Source organism: Lepisma saccharinum, chromosome 26 (assembly GCF_977018435.1).
Source record: "Lepisma saccharinum chromosome 26, izLepSacc3.1, whole genome shotgun sequence".
Classification (NCBI taxonomy): Eukaryota; Metazoa; Arthropoda; class Insecta; order Zygentoma; family Lepismatidae; genus Lepisma; species Lepisma saccharinum.
In genome coordinates, this window is record NC_139254.1 from 17,237,644 (window position 1) to 17,256,185 (window position 18,542).

An 18,542-nucleotide genomic window follows, 5' to 3' on the forward strand; every position below is an offset into this window, starting at 1 on the left:
GTATTAAGGCTGAAATGCTGTTCTCGGCAGTTTAAAAACACTTTTAAATAAATAAATGTAAAGAAAGAAAGAAGGGAATAAACACTACTTTCCATCAAGAGAAATCCGTGCATACCATAATAGTAATTCTTTAATTAATATCAAACTAAGATTACATGATAATATTACACCACTGGTTTTAAAATTTGATCACAATTTTTGGTTCACCCTATAACCACATAAAAGTTACACACATGATATTAGTAAACAAAATTCACTGCAAGTGCATCACTCATAGGTGCATTAAGGTTGCTTATGGTTAGCTTCTGAAGTGTTGAATCATAAGAGACGTCGCTAGCAAGGTCTGCATTAACCCAAACTTCTGTTGGTTCCCTGGGTGCTCCATAGATTTCAATCTCTCCCAACGACAGACCCTCTAGAACACTTGGGTAGGAGTTCACTGCATCCATTGTCAGCGAATCCTGTAAGAAGAAAAAATTGTTCAAATTGTAACGCAGAAATAGATAATTCATTCTAATGAGTTCATGTTTCATCAAAATCCCTATGCGTAGCAAAAGAAGGAAGTGCTGCGCCCATGCTGCTAAAGCGGAAAATGAATGGCCAGCGTTAACTAGCACCGCCACAAATGAAGGGGGGGGGGGAAGGAACCACACCACCTGCCACAAGACAGTACATGGCTGACAAAGCCACCAGACAGGTGGTGAAATCTATCGGGAACAAAAAGTTCATGGAAAAATGAAACACGAACTCATTAGAATGAAAAATTGTGCATTTTGGGAGAGAGACAAATGTAAAACAATAACTATAAAACTGTAAATAACTTGTCATTTTATTTGTGCAAAGTTATTTAAAATGTATGAATACTGATAACTAAAACTGGAAAACATTTAGTTTGAGTCAGAGTTTTTCTTAGTCCACTTTATGCACAGAAAGGCTAAACGACACGGGTCCCACAGTTTAAAAGTGAGATCTGAACCATTATGTGCCTCTACCAGGTAACGAACCCAGGATTCCTTGATTACAAGGCGATGATGTTACCACTATGTCATCAGGGAGGCACAGAGAACATTTAATCTTTGATCACAAATTCAGTGTACGAACACAAACTGCATATTTGAAATTATTTCTTGTGTGTAAGGTAATGACCATTTGTCTTAAATTGTCTTGTTGTGAAGTAATCTTCTTGCCAACTCCATGACTGACTCTGCCAGTGATCAACTCACACTCTTGGCATTAAAGATTCCAGGTTTGAACATTGGCTTGTGTGTGTCCAGTCATCAATTTCCTCTAATCATCATACATCGTCAATGTGGCAATTATCCAAAAGTAGCAGAAGAGCAGTGTAAATTAATGTAAACCAAAAATACATTAATTTAGTTTGTATGAGAGCAGTGAAATAAAAACTTCAAAAGTCAGACAAAAATTGTAGGGCATGTGAAATTATGAATATTTTAAAGCAAAACTCTGGCAAAGAAAAGGGCAGTGGTATTAGTAGCTCTACCCTATCTAAAACCTGAATTGTAATTTTTTTGGCAAATGAAAATTCAGTATTATTTTTCTGGCTGAGCGCTTGAAAAATATGTGCTGACGAACGATGACCCTGTATTGAAATATGGCAACCAACATGCAAAAAATTACTAGATAAAAAACTTAAACAGATTTCAGTTTACATTTCACTCACTCTAGTATACCCTTATTATTCAACAAGTTCAAGTCTCGTGAGAGGCTTTCATTTAGTATTTGTCTTGTAAAAATGTTGCGCACATAATAGTTTGTGTGTTGACTGGGCTCATCATGTGTTTAGCAAAAGTTATTGTGGTCTGGCTTCCATGACGCTGTGAATAACAGAACATGTTGAAAAGCTGATATTCACCCTAAGAGATGGATATTTTTGTCTTGCTTCATTGAGATACAATTCGTTTTCATTGTCTTGATTAATTTAACATACCAGATCCTCGATCCAAATTCACAGTCAGTAGTGGATCTAGGAATGGCATTTTCCCGTGGAAGTCCATTCTAACCAATATTTACATAGTTTTCACATAAACAATACATAGCACCAGTTTTCACATAAACAATACATAGCACCACTAAGTGCTGGGTATGGATTATCATGCACAGGATGAAAATAGGGATACTGGGTACGAATCATGGATAATTATAAAATATTTATTATTTTCTTCCATCAGTATTATATATTTTCATTATTTTGTTAAACCTAGCAACAGAGAGAGTCTGGAAGCATTACGAAGAAACAGGGACGTATTCTCTCATGTTGCCCCTCTGTGGGCAAGGAATATGTTGAAATATACATAAAGCATTAAGGTAGTTATTTATTTAATTTTGGTTTGAAATGCAGATTATTACCAGAACAACAACAAATAATAATAATAATAACAACAACAACACACCCAAAATATGCCCTCCTCCACCCACATACTTTCAGAGGTATGCACTTGTGCCCTGGTACCTGAAAATTTACCCAGGACATCAGTTCTGCGAATTATTTTTTATGGAATCCCCTGCTTTTCTTTGATTTATCCTTTACAGTAATTCACTGTGAACAATAATAATAATAATAATAAGCATTTGATATTACAATACTTACAAAATATCCATAACGTTTTATGCCAATGAAATAAAATATAGCTTGCATATGCAATACTGAGACACAAATAAAATATAAATTAAATATAATGTATGCAAAACCTAGTATCGGCATTTGGGAGGGGTCATCTCCCTCCCCACAGATCCTTGGCTATTCATAGTGGAAATGGCAGTAAAATGAGACTAAATCATAAAAAAATTACCTGATTGTAGGAGATTGTTGCATAGTGATACTGGTTGTTCTCGACTGTGCCGATAGATTCTCCATCATCCCAGAAAAATTGGCCCTGAGCTGTTCCCTCAGAGCCGACAGCAACGATTAGGCCGAATGAATTCTGTCGACTAAAGAACAATAACATGAAAGATTAATAAGGCTTAGTTGACTGTAGTAGTTAGTAGAAATCATTCATTTCCTGATCGTAGTTGATTTGGATGTAGACCAGTATTCTCAACTGCCAGGCTGCAACCCAGTACCGGCCCTAACAGCAATTATATCCAGGCCCCCACCCACATAGCAAGGTAGACTTACCTCAAATCCACATTAAGTTTGCAATGCAAGTAACGGGAACTTGCAGGAAAATTTCAGAGCAAGTCTGTAAATTTGCAGAAAATTGAAAGCAAAGGTACTAATTACCAACATTTGAAATTGCAGTAAGTTCTAACTGTAACCTGCAGCTAACTTGCACGATAAGTCTCAAGGCTTGCTGCAAGTTAACATGAAACTTGTAAGGCAGGTGTTAAAGTCTCAAAGGCTTGCTACAAGTTAACCTGAAACTTGCAAAGTAGGTGTTAAAGATCTGAGGCTTGCTGGAAGTTAACCTGAAACTTGCAAGGCAGGTGTTGAAACTTGCAGCAAGTTGACCACAATCTTGCTGGGCAACTAACACCAGCAGGTGGTGGGTCCGAATAAGATAAAGAAGTAGTAGGAAAAAATGGTGTATCAGAGAAAATTAAACCAATAGTTACACATACTTATTAGAAAATGCGGTTTCTAATGAGTGTGTGTAACTATTGATATAATTTTCTCTACTACACCATTTTTTCCTACTAGCCCTTCATCTAATTCAGACCCACTACATGCAGTAGGGTAAATATTCCCACCACAGAACCAAGTAGTCACATTTTTAACCAATATTTCCAAATCTAAGGACGAATGATATGTAAAATTGACACTAACTACTAATTGATAAAATGAGTAACATGAAGAAAAATGCAAAAAAGACAAAAAAAAATTGTCTAAAACTAAATTCAATGCCATTAAATGTACATTTCTCCAACCAACACCATTAAAATCAAACTAACTGTATAGTTATCAGTTGTCCAAGTATAATAATATAGTCATCAATTTCCCAATTATATGTTATTAATTATAATTTCTTTGTGTTCAAAATGCAACATGCCAATGAAAATCATCACTTATTAAATTATTGTTTATTGATTTGGTTTATTTTACTTCGCTTTTCTGCCAATTTTGACTAATAGCGAAGATTGGGATGTGTGATGATATGATGAATGAACACTCACAAACACCCATGCACAGGCCAGGATTCGAAGCTGGGATCCCTAGTATCATAGCACGATGTGGTAACCACTCCACCACGGGGGCCACTTACCAAATTAATTTAATGATGTTGGCCTGAGGAAACTATAAGATTTCATTAGATATATAGTGGTTGAAAACTAATTGAAACATAATTGTATATTTGTGAATAACATAGACATAATCAAATTATTACTCTTTATGATTTTAATGTAAAAATTAAAAAAAAAAAAAACAACAACAGATATTTACGAGTAAAATTGTTGGGATTAGGCCATTGGCTTTTTAAAAGAAAATACTCGAAAGTTGAGAACCACTATCCACTTAAGCAGAACACAAATAAGCAGCAGCTATTTTAATATTGTAATTGTGACTTACATATGTTAATTGAGAAGTAATTTCAGACTGAAGCTCATTTAATGAACTTAAAACTTCGCAATTGGGCAGTTATTATGTCTACAATAACTCCATAATATACATACATCCTCAAGGCAAAGTCTTAAGAATTAATGATCTCTAGTATGTGACTATTTGTAAAAGCAATTTTTAGAAAACGAAAGGAGAAAAAACTGGAACCCTCATTTTAAAAAAAAAGTTTTGAACTTTTATGGTGACGAATGATGAAGCATGTAAGTTATGAAAAAAGTTTTCAAAGCTGACGTCACATCAGAGAGTGATAATAACTCTTGAAGGCTCAAATAATTCTCCAGAATCCCTCTTAGAGGAAATCTCAACAGATGATTTTTCATTTCGTGGTGCATTGATAAGAACCTAGTACTTGTACCTTTCTTTAGTGTTGGCTCCTGGTGCTTGTGTGGGCAATATGTAGCCTCCTCGTATGAACAATGGTATTGTGTCGAGAGGTGCATCTACTGTAACTGTTCCTGGAGCACCTTCCACCACAGCGCCCTGAAAGGGTAATATTAAATGAGCAGTTATCATGATATATTTTCTATTTTGGTTGTCTGTACCTAAAAAATAATTAATGAACAAATTAGTCAAAATTTGTGGGTGTTTCGGCATGTACCCTTCTGAGTATAAGTAAAGTAAAGTGTTCCCCTGTGCTTTGCACCATGCCATGAAGGCATATAGGGGGTGTGGAGTTAGGGCCACACACTTTCTTGATCACATCCGTAGGTGGGGGTGATGTGATCAAGAAAGTGTGGGCTGCCTTTACCCCCCAGAGTTTCCTCCAGTTACCCACTTTATACGATGCTGGGTGGCATAGACAGAGTTCTGGAGGGGTCAGGTGGCCTGGCCCTCCAACTTAAAAAGACTAAAAAAATAACACATGATTAAGTTCAGTTACTACATTTTTGTTATAAAGCCATACTGCAAATCTTGACGTTTGGCATGATGGCATGTGCGGTAATTGCGCCGCAATAGCGGGTCTTAGACGATTTGATTGATGTGTACAGTTTGAAGAAAGAAAAACGTAAAATGACTTTGCGTTGAGTCAACAGTTACTGCTGAGGCATCAAAAGAATTTTCCAATTTAAATTTTCTAAAATTTCTAAAGCTTGCTATTGTACAGTAAGTTTTATAAAGTAATACGAGTATTGTATCAATAAAAAACTAATGAAATGCAAAAGTAATAATCGTACTGTTTTGCTTCTTTTAAAACTGACAACAAATATACTAATTAATATTTGTTTACTTAAGCGAGAAAATTTAACATTTTCAAATTTAAAAGGCCTAGAACTCAGTGTTTTTAAGTTGTTGTTTTTAATTTCCGGGGGAAGGCCTCCGAACCCCTTATAAACTAGGGGATATTCAACAACCCTCAGGTACATCACATGCTTCTCTCAGAGTCTGGCCCCCCCAAAGCAAAAGCTCAAACTCCGCCCATGCTGGGTGGGTGCCAGAGCCTCTTGAACGGGTGGGGAAAAACATGTTGGTTCTCCCCCGCTGGGGATCGAACCTGGGTCTCTCGCGTGGTAGTCAGATGTCCTAACGACTGAGTTACCGTGGCACATTCTAAGTATACGAGGAAAAAATCCTCTTACCTTAATGATAAAAAAGGGGTGTTAAGGGCCAATTGAGAAAGATTAAAAATGCAAAATTGTACAGGGGCCTGCATGGGACGTACACAATACATTAAAAAAGATACACATAGTCTAAAAACTTCCTCCGACACTGTAGGAGAGGCCCGCGCTTTCCTAAAAGCTAAAAACGTCTGTTAAAACACTGCCATGAAGGAAATTAAAATCATCACATTCTGTAAGAATATGCCAAACGCTTGAATAGCATTACATACATGACACATTGGAGCCCTTCTATTTATTTCAATAGTATTACCCTGTAATTGACTGCAAAATTTTGCCATTTTGTTATTTTTATGAATATAAACATTTGCTCTAGTTTTGCAAAGTACACCATGAGCAAAAAGTCACGATTTTACGTTCCCAGTTTTACATTTTCCTGCATTCAATCTTCACAGTCCCAATAGAGGAAAATGCTATAATATTTTCAAGGATTTTACATTTTCCCACATTTTAAGTTCTTTCAACATAAAATCGAGGTTTCATAGCACAAGAACGAATTATTCACTAGTGAAGTTGACATGAAAAGTTATCATAGGTTGAGAGGAATGTTTACCCTTCTTGCATACGTTATGTGGTAATTATTTGTCTATTTTCCGATAGAGATCAGTCAATCCCAATACTGTGGTTAGGAGGTCCATACAGGTCCGTCTGGATGCAGTTAAATGCCAGATTGTGGTGGCATGTGTTTTGTTTTGCACCTTGTGTTTTCAAGGTAACTGTTGTTCTCGTGTTATAAACAATGGCAAATACAAGCCGATTCACTGTTGAGGAACATCTCAGTGTTAGCATCTGGGTGCTTGAAAAGGGATGGACTGGTGAAATGTGTGAAGAATCAGGGAAAACCTTTTTCATTGCTTCAATAAACCAGCTCCAACATGCATTCATGTCCTATTTCACTCTTTAATACTGCATATCCTGTTTAGTTCAATACAGTTTCTGTTAGGGATGGGCCAGGCCAATACCGAAAAGTAACAATATAAAATTTACTAATACCGATATTCTACCGATGCAATATAAAATTCCAAATGATCCTTGAAGAACCTGAATGATTCATTGACCTCCTAAATAAATGTGTTTCAAGATGACTACAGTGCAAATGAAGTTGCATATTTAGACATTTAGTTTTTAAGAAGGCAGGGCATGGAGATAATCCATCAAAATTATAACAAAATGGCAGAACTTTGCACTAAATTACAGTGGCGTGCATTCGGGATACGCAAAGTACGCTCTGCGTACCCACAACGAAATAAGAAAAAATGAACATTTTTTCGTCTTCCCCGGACATGAAAATTCAACAGTAATCGCTCCGAAAGCAGTTCCACTGCAAGAAATTCCGATTTCCGCATGAACACGCTGCTGCCTTCCTGAAGGCAGTCCCGAATGATCCCGATTGTGACTTCGGCACCCACCCGATCCACGTTGCCGATTTCCGCAGAAAGACGCTGTTTCTTCTGCTTGGTACCCTAGAAATTCGGAAGGTAGCCCCATTGGCTCATATCAGCCTCGACCACGTGTTTGTGTCTGCCCGCGCTTACCCTCTCTCCCACTTTTTTCCCGGTTCTAAGCGACGAGGGTACCCAAGATTTTGACAGCGTATGCAGTGTTGACAGTAGTCAACATATATTTTTTTTCTGGAATGCTTAGCTTACTAGCATTTAGCAGCCACGCGTAGATAGATCACTGTGTTGGGTTGCAATAAAAATACATTATAAAAAGCGATACAGGAATTAGAGAGGAGGGCAAGAATATGTAATGGTGGAAGATCATATTTAATATACGCGTAAACTATCACATATAAAATATTTATGTGAGGGTAAAGTTACACTAGCAAGGTTTTTTTTTCGTATAGGGAGGTGAGGACCAGACTGGACTGTCACTGTGTCGAGGGGAAAATATGTGAACAATTTGCAAGTTTCGCACAATTCTCAGAGTATGAGAGTATCTGTTTATCTCCTTTCGGGATCAACATTTCCTTTGAGTTCCATAGCATGGGTGTTGATTGGTGACCCGACGATATGAATGAATGATAAAAGAAAAACATAATAAAACACAACACTTACAATGGGATTTGAATGAGTCCCCCCCCCCCTCCCGCCAGACATTGCAAAGTGATGTACGGTAGTTTAGCTTTTGAAGTGTTCTGGGATCTATGCTGACGTATTTTCTACTTGTCCTTAATTATCTCCCTTCTACAAAATACTTTGTCGACTGGCAACTCCGATTCATTCGTCCACAAGAACGCGTGGTTTTCGGGCATAGCGGGACCGGACACAACATGCCGTGGGAGGTTGACTTTGCTTTCTTCTGTCGTGTGAAATTTGCAGCGAGTGTTTCGTTCATATTATTTACATTACAGGATCTCTATTGTTTGTCGGTGCTGTGAAGTGATAAAATAGGGGGACCGGGAGTTATTGATGACATACTGGAGAAGGGATTTTCGGAATTTACGAAAAAAGTGTAAACAATCCGAAATGGAAGGTCTGTTCCTGAGTTGGAAGAATTGTTTCAGGCAGGAGTTGTGAAGGATGGTAAGTAGTATATTAGGCATTTTGATTTTTGAGAAGAAGAAAAAATATCTCTACAGAGTGATTGACAGTAGAAAAACAGTGAAACTTTATTGTTGGCCTTATTCGTTGGTTTCCTCTGCGAAAGGTGTGAAATAGTAGAGGATACTGAGATTTATCAAATTTATTACATGAAATTTGAAAGGACGGAAAATGATTGTGCCATTTCTTTCCGTTCAATGTTCATCGCACTGAATGCAGGAAATAATCGAAGTTGAATTGTTGGACTCTACGTAGCTACTATCAGAATATATTTGCGAATATAAAATATCACATATATTTTACCTCGTTGCATTTGGATATTGATACAAGGACGAGAAATTTTCCATTATAAAATTGTAGAAAGAAGTTATTTTCTGAATAACATGATGGCCAGGGAGGGGGGGGGGGGGTTCTGGTCATTATAATCCATTTCAGATGGCCCATGTTGCGTACCCTAGTTTAAATGTCACCGCACGCCACTGCTAAATTATAAGATATGTATAGATATATTTGATTGGTAAAAAAATCGGTTATTTTAACGATACACCTATATCGGCTGATACCGATAGAGTACTGATTAATCTGTCCTATCCCTAGTTTCTGCATTGATTACTGCATTTTCTTTCACAATAATAATAATAATAATTATCAATATCCAATCATAACTTTTGGCCTATCATGCAAATATCTAATGCATTTAGTTTCTATTTCACAGTAAAGCCCATTGTAGTTACGCGGTTATATACATTAATTAAGTAGATTAATTAACAATATTCATGTTCTTCAAAGAACATTGCAATAGAAAATAGGTCATTGGTAAATTTTATATCTGTACTGTATTGCTATCAGTAAAAATTTCATACTGTTTCATCCCTAGAAAATATTGAATGTTACTCTTGAATTATATATACACAAAACAATGCATACTTACCGTGTAGTAATCGTACCACACATCATTGGAAAAATAAACATCTATGGAAGTTTTCCCTTGATCCAATACAGGGCAAATAAGAAAAGCTGGACCCCACAGAAATTGCTCGTAAATAGTTAAAGCGTCTCTGTCTTGAGGGAACCTGTAAGAATAAAGGGGGATATCTTTACATGAAATTTCATTCCTGCATATCATTTATAGTGCAGAATATTTGCTTTTATGCTAGAATTAAACAGTAATGAATATACACTTGGTACATTCTGAGAGGGAAATTTTATTGGTTGTGTCATGGATGAAATATTAGAAATATGCAAGAATAGAATTCCGAAAATCAATATTCAAGTATCGGTATCAGTTCAAAGTGGTAGTATTGGCTAAACCCTAGAAATAACATCATTTTGTACAACAGGTAACCTTACTTTTTGAACACACCATGCACAAATCAACTTACTCATGAATTAGTGGCCTCGCAACGGTGGTGCCTTCGGTATTAGCCTGGTAGAGAAGTGAGTAAAGATAAGGCAGTATTCTGTAACGTACTTCTAGAGCTCGTCTGGCTGCTACTCCGACCGTGTCAGGCCAAGCGCAGGGATCTTGATCAATCGATCCGAGCGCATTGTGATTGCGAGAGAATGGGTAGAAGGCTCCTAGTTCCACCCAACGTTCACACAACTCTTCTGTTGTGTCTCCATTAAACCCACAGATGTCAGCACCAGTCATTGCAATGCCGAAAAGATTAAATGCCAATGTACCTTGAAAGTAGAACCTTTTTTGTGAATACAGTAAATTCTAAATTGTTTGAAAATGAAATCCACAAATTAGCAAAACACTTAGACATAAGGAGAATGTAAACTACAAAAGCTGAAAGAATAATATGTATGCTTTTATATAATCACAGTATTTGCTGTATGCTAATAAACAATCTGATCAAACATTTCAAATTAGTAATTATTTTGAAGGATGATAAAGTACTGCTAAAGTCCAGCAACACCTGTGTGTTGCTTTCAAGAAGGTATGTGATTCTGTATATGCACTTAGTCTGTAAACTTAACTCTGACATATTTAATATTCGAGCCAACATTTAACATTCCTAAGATGTACACATGCACTCAACCTTATACAGTAAAACTTCTCAATAACGGACAGGCCTGGGGGGAAAATAAATGTCCGTTATTAAGAAGTGTCCGCTATTCAGAAAAAAGTGTAGGATGTTACACGATAGGATAAGCATACTACAGTACATACTTTACGAACATAATATTTTTTTCCCTACATTCAAGGAACAAAATACTGTATTACATACGGTGAATTTAAATTTACTAAAGTATCCCTACATACATTACAAATTTGAAAAAAGAAAATACATAGCAGAAGTGAAACAGACTTCTCAAGATAACCACAAAGAATACTGTCTACTGTCTGCACTTTTAAAAATAAATACATTTGGCATGCTAGTTTGAAATACTGGCCATTGTTGTGTCGAATTCCAGGAATTGCGACCGTTTTCTTTCAGGCTGTCCATTATTAAGAAGTAATATTGCCATTGAACCCCATGTATTTCTGCCGGGGAATTTAAAAATGTCCGTAATTTAGAGGTGTCCGTTAGGAAAAGTTTTACTGTATCCCTAAATGCATGGCCCTGCAATTAGGCGTGTGTCAGAAGTTCACGTTGTTGCCACGTCGGAGCACAACCCCGTGTGTTCAGAGATTTAACAGAATGAAACATCTCATTGTATAAATGATCTTTGTAATCCATGTTTAGAAACTGACAGTATTTGCTCAAAAGGTCAGGGATGACACAAAAGTGCCTCAGAGAGAGGTCGGTCTGATGCTCAAACTAGGCAACACAGCCCGGTTAACATTGCCACACAGTACAATTGGTTCGGGAGCTATACTTCTAGGTTTTGAAATTGGATTTGTTATCTACTTATCTTCAATAACCAGAAGGGTACAAATGAACCTAGAAATATACCTCCCTAAGCTACTCTATGCAGCCATACATCTCCCATGTGCGATGTGTGGTGTTCCCAATTAGCAGCGAGTGTTTGGAAGAAGACTCGTTGGTATCTATAGGAACTTTCAGCCTAAAATTTAAACGGTTACTAGTGGAGCACTCACAATATTTCACACTCAGGGATGAAATTAGATCCAACTCGTTGGAATGACAAATTTATTGGTCATTTGGCCTTAGCACAAACATCTTGAATTATCACAGGCCAAAACAAACATTTATGTACATATTTACACTCACAGCACTTAGATAAGATAATATTCTACTTACAATGTCTGGAACTTATCTTTGGCATGGACACTAGCACATTATATGAGACTTGGGGCCCTTTGTTACACACACACTTTTGAACTATAATGACTCAGTTTCATGGGGAAAAACCTAATTTGCTGGCACAAAAACACAATCTCATGCTTCCTGTAGTCTCTCCAAGCTATTGAGGGTACTGGTGATGATGGATGGATATTCCACTCTTTGATTGAGATGGATTCCTGTGTCTATGTATCTAATGCATAGGTGCCGAGTCCATGGGGCTTGGCGGGGGGGGGGGGGTTGACCAGAGACAGCAAAACACATGACTTATTACTATATACTAAGTATATAATTATGAGTATATTTAACATTTTTACTAAAAAGAGTTTCAAAAGAAGATGTGCATGAACTAGGAGAGTGTATGGGACGTTGGGCTATAAATGGCTCTCACATGACATTCAGAACGAGATCATTGATATATTAGGGAGATCTGTTTTGCGCTGCTGTGGTAGCAGATATTAAAAATCGGGAATATTTTGCTATTATGGTTGATGAAACTTGTGACATATCCATCCGTGAACAATTGACATTTTGCATTCAAACTGTAAATAAAAATTTTAATATTTTTGAGGAATTCATGGGCTTTTTCGAGATTCCAACACTGAGGCCAAAATTTTGACAAGTCGGCGCCCCTGATCTGATGGTTCATCTTATACAACCCCGCCATCCTAAATTTTTCGGGTTCTTCAAAATGACACCCTGGAGGCTGCAAATGTCACTTTTTCGTTGAATTTCTCAGCCTGGTGGATAAGAACCTGACCTCTTCGAGGGTTCGTGCTGGTGTCCCCTACTGATGCCCCCTCCCCCTTTAGTTCTCCAAGGATCTGAACATGTTGGGTCCCCTGGAGCCCTCGGTAATTTGAGACCCCATACATGTTCTCGAGTATCACATTGGACCTCCCCCCCCCAAGTCACGTGGTACACCCCTTTTTCATTCACCAATCAACACAAGGGGAGAAAATGCCAAAACCCTGAAAAAATTGACACTGCAGCTAAATGACCTTAGTTGTTTACGGGTAAATACAAGCACGTACGTTGAAACAACCATGGTCATTTACGGGTGGGAATGTGTTAAGTTTAAGGAATGGTGGCCAGATGTATGAAAAATCTATTTGCTAACTTGGACTCAGAATTCAATACAACACTACTTATAACTTTTCATTGTCAAAATTACTCAAGACCTTATGGTAATGGTAATAATGGTAATTCCAAATCTGTTACTCACTGACAATTGATGGTCTCATGTGATCCCAAGATGCACTGTTGTCACCTGTCCAATGTGTAGTCCACCTTCCACTAGAAACGTAGGTTGATCTACTCAGAATGAAAGGCCGAGTGCCTAATGTTTGCTCAAGCCCTCTGTAACAAGAAAGTATGAACGATTTTGAAGAATTAAATTACATAGCATAATATGGAAAAATATAAGTTGGCAAGACAAACAGATGAAATTTAGAATAGTTAATATGGAGAAGGTATATGGCACCTGTGGCAAACACTTCATATTGCCAAAAGTAGTACACACTACCAATGTCTAGGAGGGTCACCCAATGCACTCATTTCTAAGGCATCTGTTCCCATGAAGAGTAGCAACTATGAAATAAAAGTTGTTATGCAGCCATATTGTGTAACTTCTGATTCTGCCCCCCTCAAAATTAGGCCCCAAATCTGATTCTGGCCCCTCAAAATTAGGCCCCAAATATGATTCTGCCCCCTCAAAATTAGGCCCCAAATCTGACTCTGCCTCCTCAAAATTAGGCCTCAAATCTGATTCTGCCTCCTCAAAATTAGGCCTAGTTTGATTCTGCCCCCTCAAAATTAGGTCCCAAATCTGATTCTGCCCCCTCAAAATTAGGCCCAGTTTGATTATGTCCCCTCAAAATAGCCCCAAGTTAAATCTACCCCCTCAAAATTAGGCCCAGTTTGATTCTGCCCCCTCAAAATTAGGCCCAGTTTGATTCTGCTCCCTCAAAATTAGGCCCCAAATCTGATTCTGCCCCCTCAAAATTAGGCCCCAAATCTGATTCTGGCCCCTCAAAATTAGGCCCCAAATATGATTCTGCCCCCTCAAAATTAGGCCCCAAATCTGATTCTGCCCCCCTCAAAATTAGGCCCCAAATCTGATTCTGCCTCCTCAAAATTAGGCCTCAAATCTGATTCTGCCTCCTCAAAATTAGGCCTAGTTTGATTCTGCCCCCTCAAAATTAGGCCCCAAATCTGATTCTGCCACCTCAAAATTAGGCCCAGTTTGATTCTGTCCCCTCAAAATTAGGCCCCAAATCTGATTCTGTCTCCTCAAAATAGCCCCAAGTTAAATCTACCCCCTCAAAATTAGGCCCCAAATCTGATTCTGCCACCTCAAAATTAGGCCCAGTTTGATTCTGTCCCCTCAAAATTAGGCCCCAAATCTGATTCTGCCTCCTCAAAATTAGGCCTAGTTTGATTCTGCCCCCTCAAAATTAGGCCCCAAATCTGATTCTGCCTCCTCAAAATTAGGCCTAGTTTGATTCTGGCCCCTCAAAATTAGGCCCCAAATCTGATTCTGCCCCCTCAAAATTAGGCCCAGTTTGATTCTGTCCCCTCAAAATTAGGCCCCAAATCTGATTCTGTCTCCTCAAAATAGCCCCAAGTTAAATCTATCCCCTCAAAATTAGGCCCAGTTTAATTCTACCCCCTCAATATTAGCCTGTTTGATTCTACCCCCTCAAAATTCGGCCCAAGTTTAATTTCCCACCTCAAAATTATAGGCTGTTTGATTCTGCCCCCTCAAAATTAGGTCCCAAGCATGCGCGTGCACTCCGGTACAGCAAGGCCAGCAGTGGTGGCACACAGCATAACTGTTACAAATTAATTCTTCAACTTTTGGTTTCTCATTATTTCTTCCGGGTTGTGCCAACAGAATATCAACCTGCAAGTCTACAAGGTTCATCCTTTTCTGATATGGGGTCATCAACACCCTGTCGTGGCATGTTGACAAAACATCTGCGTAGTATCACCTGGCAATGCCACCTGGAGCACAAAAAATACCCCAGCGACCTTGAAGAATCAAATGGGAGAGTGCGTTGTGTGGAAGCAAAGTTTGTTTTCCAACCCGTAAGGGCTGGAAGAAAGCCGAGAGTGCCATCGGTTCAGTCTGTTGATGACCTCAGTGTTGCGAACTGCACGATTAAGTGTCCAAGTGTACTGTATACTGTCAGCGATGTAGCATACCCACCAAGCTAGTTAAAATTTGTATTCATAAATAAACTATAAAGTTTCAAAACACAGGAGAAACACAAAAATATGATTGCTGACATACGGATTACATATTCTATGTGAAGATCAACGTTTCCGAGCATTCGGTCTATTAAAAAAGCTAACATGTCCATGGACCCATCTGCCAAATAAAGTTGGCAAAACTCGCTGGCCGCGGTCACACTTTTTTCAAGCAGTTTGCGAGGTGAAAAGTTACTGTTTTTCGGGCAGGTGAATTTCAATTTGTTTGCTTCAAAAACTTGGGTGTTGGCATTGTTTACTATTTACAACGGAATGAACTATACCGCGTTTGTTACAACCTGTCCCCTTTCCCGTGCTAGGGAGCGCTCGAGAGTTTCAGTGCCAATGAGAAACGAGGAAAAAATCGTCTGCTGGCCAGCGAGGAGCGAATGAAAGCCAGAAGAGAGACGGTTACGTAGACGCTGTTGCGACGTTGGCTTTGACTTTCCCCAGCACCGAGAAAAGCCAGGGAGCAACTAGCGCGGGAACCGGGACAGGTTGTAACATGGTGCCAAAGTGGATTTGTGAATATTGCAATATGTGAAAATCTTGAAAACTGTTTCAATCATCCACGATCGCCTGTTGCATTAAATACTGAAATTCGAAAAAATGAACATCTGCTCCAGGACATTCATCTTTCCCTTAGAGACATTATGGAAACAGTACCAGGTAGAGTGCTCATGTTTTCAGTATCATGTACCATGTAGAAGCAATGAATTCTTGGTTTTCTTAATTTTTCGGGATCTGCTTCTCCAATGGAAAATATCACCGCATGCCACTGGTCCCAAGTTACACCCATTACATATAACAGCATGCAATTCTTAAGGTAGTGTTGGAATTTGTTCCTTTGTGAAAAATGGGATAGAAACTTACCTGAATGTAGCTTGGACTTCTCCCCAACCATATAGACTGTGTACATCATAATGCCTGTATTCTCCATTTTCTCCTTGAACTGCTGACATGCATATTGTCTTGTCTTTCAAGTGTCCATTGCCTGCAGCTTCTAAACCGGAAATTAAAAAATGAGTAGTAAATGTTTTTAGCCAGTTATGCAGTTTCAGGAAACAAAATTTAATTAGTACAACACTTAGAACTTTCATAAATTACCAGGAAGGCCATGCATTTCTAAATATTAGGACTGAGTCAGCGCTGTTAATGAAGTATCAGTACCAACTGATATGTATTATTGACATTGGAAAGTATCAATTGAATTTTTCCCCCTGGTACTGGGCAATGATTTTCCAGAGTTCCTGCATTCTATGATGCCAGGGGTCCCAAGTTTGAATCCCAGGCTGGGCATGCGTGTTCTTTGTGAGTGGCCCTTCATCAGTTTCTTTTTCTTTTTCCATTTTTTAGTGTTGCTTTTCTTCCACCTTTGGTCTTTTTTTGTTTTTTAGTGTTGCTTTTCTGCCACCTTTGGCTAACCGCAATGATAAGGATGAGTGAAGATATGATGCAATTGATAAAGGTTCACCCACAAAGAACACCAATACCCAGGCCAGTTGGTGTTTTAAGTCCATTTTATGCACAGTAAGGCTAATCGGAACTAGACCCACAGTTTAAAGTGCAATCCAAACCACTATGTGACTCCACTGGGTATCAAACTGGGACCCCTTGATTACAAGGTGACAAAGATACCATGACATCGGGAGGCCCACTAAGTGCTCTGCCATGGAGACCTGCCCTTCATTCGTTTAATTATATCATCATTCATCATCATTGTTACGATTAGGTAAAAGTCGCTGAAAAGCAACGCTAAATACCAAAAATCATGTAAAAACAAATTTTCCCATCTGGATGTCTCATGTAGTCATCAAAAATACCACATGCCACTACACTAAGCAAAACTCTGGTGGATTGATGTATAGTTTCAAAAGAGAACTCTTATATTAAATTTTATAAATATTCTGCCTTGAATTGTTACAAATTGCAAGTATTGTTTTTAGTAATTGGTCTCAATATTGATGGGAACTGGTAAGTTATTTATTTTGACATGAAATGAAATCGATGCATGGAAATTCACAAGTAACACCCATGTTCAAGCTGGAATTCAAACCTGGGGGACTTCAGTGCCCACCTAACATGCTAAGCCACCGAACTGGCAGGAATCAATAAAAGTATTGATACCGATGGATATCGGTTCAAAGAAGTCTCAGCTCAGTCCAATTAAATACCTCAATAAATATTTTTTCAGGTATTTTTTAAAAATTATTATATATTTAAAGTCCTCATGATGAAGTAAAATTATGCCCTAGGAATTACCCAATATAAAAATGGAAGGAGCTGTATGTAATGACTTACATAACATCAAGTAATGCATAACTTTTTTAGTAACCGTAACTAATTACTTCTGTAATAACTGTAGTCTAGTTACTTTTTTCAGGTAAAGGGTATTGAAATTACAATTACTTTTACAGCCACTTTTCTGCGTGTTTCAAGAAAACAAAGAAATCAATAACATATTCTTCATATATGCATTTGTTACAGACAAATCTTTCCCTGGACATAATTCTTTTCAAGTATAAAGGCAGGAATGTTTTCTAGATGTAGCAGTCACATTTAATAAACATCTAAATACCATATAAACATTGCATATTTAAGTATGCTTATCTTGTTATTCTTGCTTGCTGGTATCAATCAACTTACTTGGCTGATACGTGGGACTGTCATATGTGCTATATGGGCAAACGAGCCTCCTTGAGTGGTTTGTTTTTCCAGTATCAAAATTAGATGGTTCATTCATATCCTGAAAGAAAATTTTCAAATATCTCAACATTTCAATTTATTGCCAAAGATTCATAAGTGCATATACAGAGTAGCTACTCACTGGGAATTCCAGGAATTTTGCATGAATTATTGGCTCTGGGAATTGTACATGAATTCTGCGTGACTTTTTCTTCATAGACATGAAGAATTAAAACTTTTATTAATCCAAATCCCTTTGAATTTATATATATATATATATATATATATATATATATACAGGGTGACTGGTAATTAGATGTATTCCCTGAAAGGGGTTAAAGTAGAGACAATTTGCAATAAATTTGACCATATGATACCCCGTCCGAAAATTAATAGTTTTCGAGATAATCGAGTTTCCATTGTTTTTGAAAAAAATGACAATTTTCCACATAAAAAGTTGAATTGAGAAAAAACTGCTCATTGTATGGAACTTATTTCAGCGTTTGCTGATAGCTAACAAATAAGTGGTTAGTTGAAAAAAAAGTTTTTCCCAAATAACAATCACATGTAAGTAACGGGTGGGTCTAAACTTACAAGTGATGATAAAAAATTG

General features: G+C 37.8%; 1 protein-coding gene across 1 annotated transcript; it reads right to left on the bottom strand.

The window, feature by feature from the left end:
• Positions 1-170: 170 nt before the first annotated feature.
• Positions 171-17,987, bottom strand: LOC145979546 (lysosomal alpha-glucosidase-like). Its single transcript, XM_083112517.1, has 8 exons — positions 17,891-17,987; positions 16,118-16,247; positions 13,218-13,351; positions 10,121-10,421; positions 9,670-9,811; positions 4,932-5,056; positions 2,811-2,949; positions 171-461 (listed from the first exon to the last, which is right to left on the bottom strand). Exons 1-8 carry the CDS (start codon positions 17,985-17,987, stop codon positions 240-242), a joined length of 1,290 nt encoding a protein of 429 aa, XP_082968643.1. The 3' UTR covers positions 171-239.
• Between the last annotated feature and the right edge of the window lie 555 nt (positions 17,988-18,542).

Excerpts from the sequence above, each read along its gene's own strand:
- LOC145979546 (XM_083112517.1), bottom strand. The coding sequence starts at position 17,987 with ATGAATGAACCATCTAATTTTGATACTGGAAAAACAAACCACTCAAGG. Across the intron at positions 5,057-9,669 it reads TGTGGTACGATTACTACACG|GGCGCTGTGGTGGAAGGTGC; the intron begins GTAAGTATGCAT and ends TTACCCTTTCAG. Across the intron at positions 462-2,810 it reads CAACAATCTCCTACAATCAG|GATTCGCTGACAATGGATGC; the intron begins GTAATTTTTTTA and ends TTCTTCTTACAG.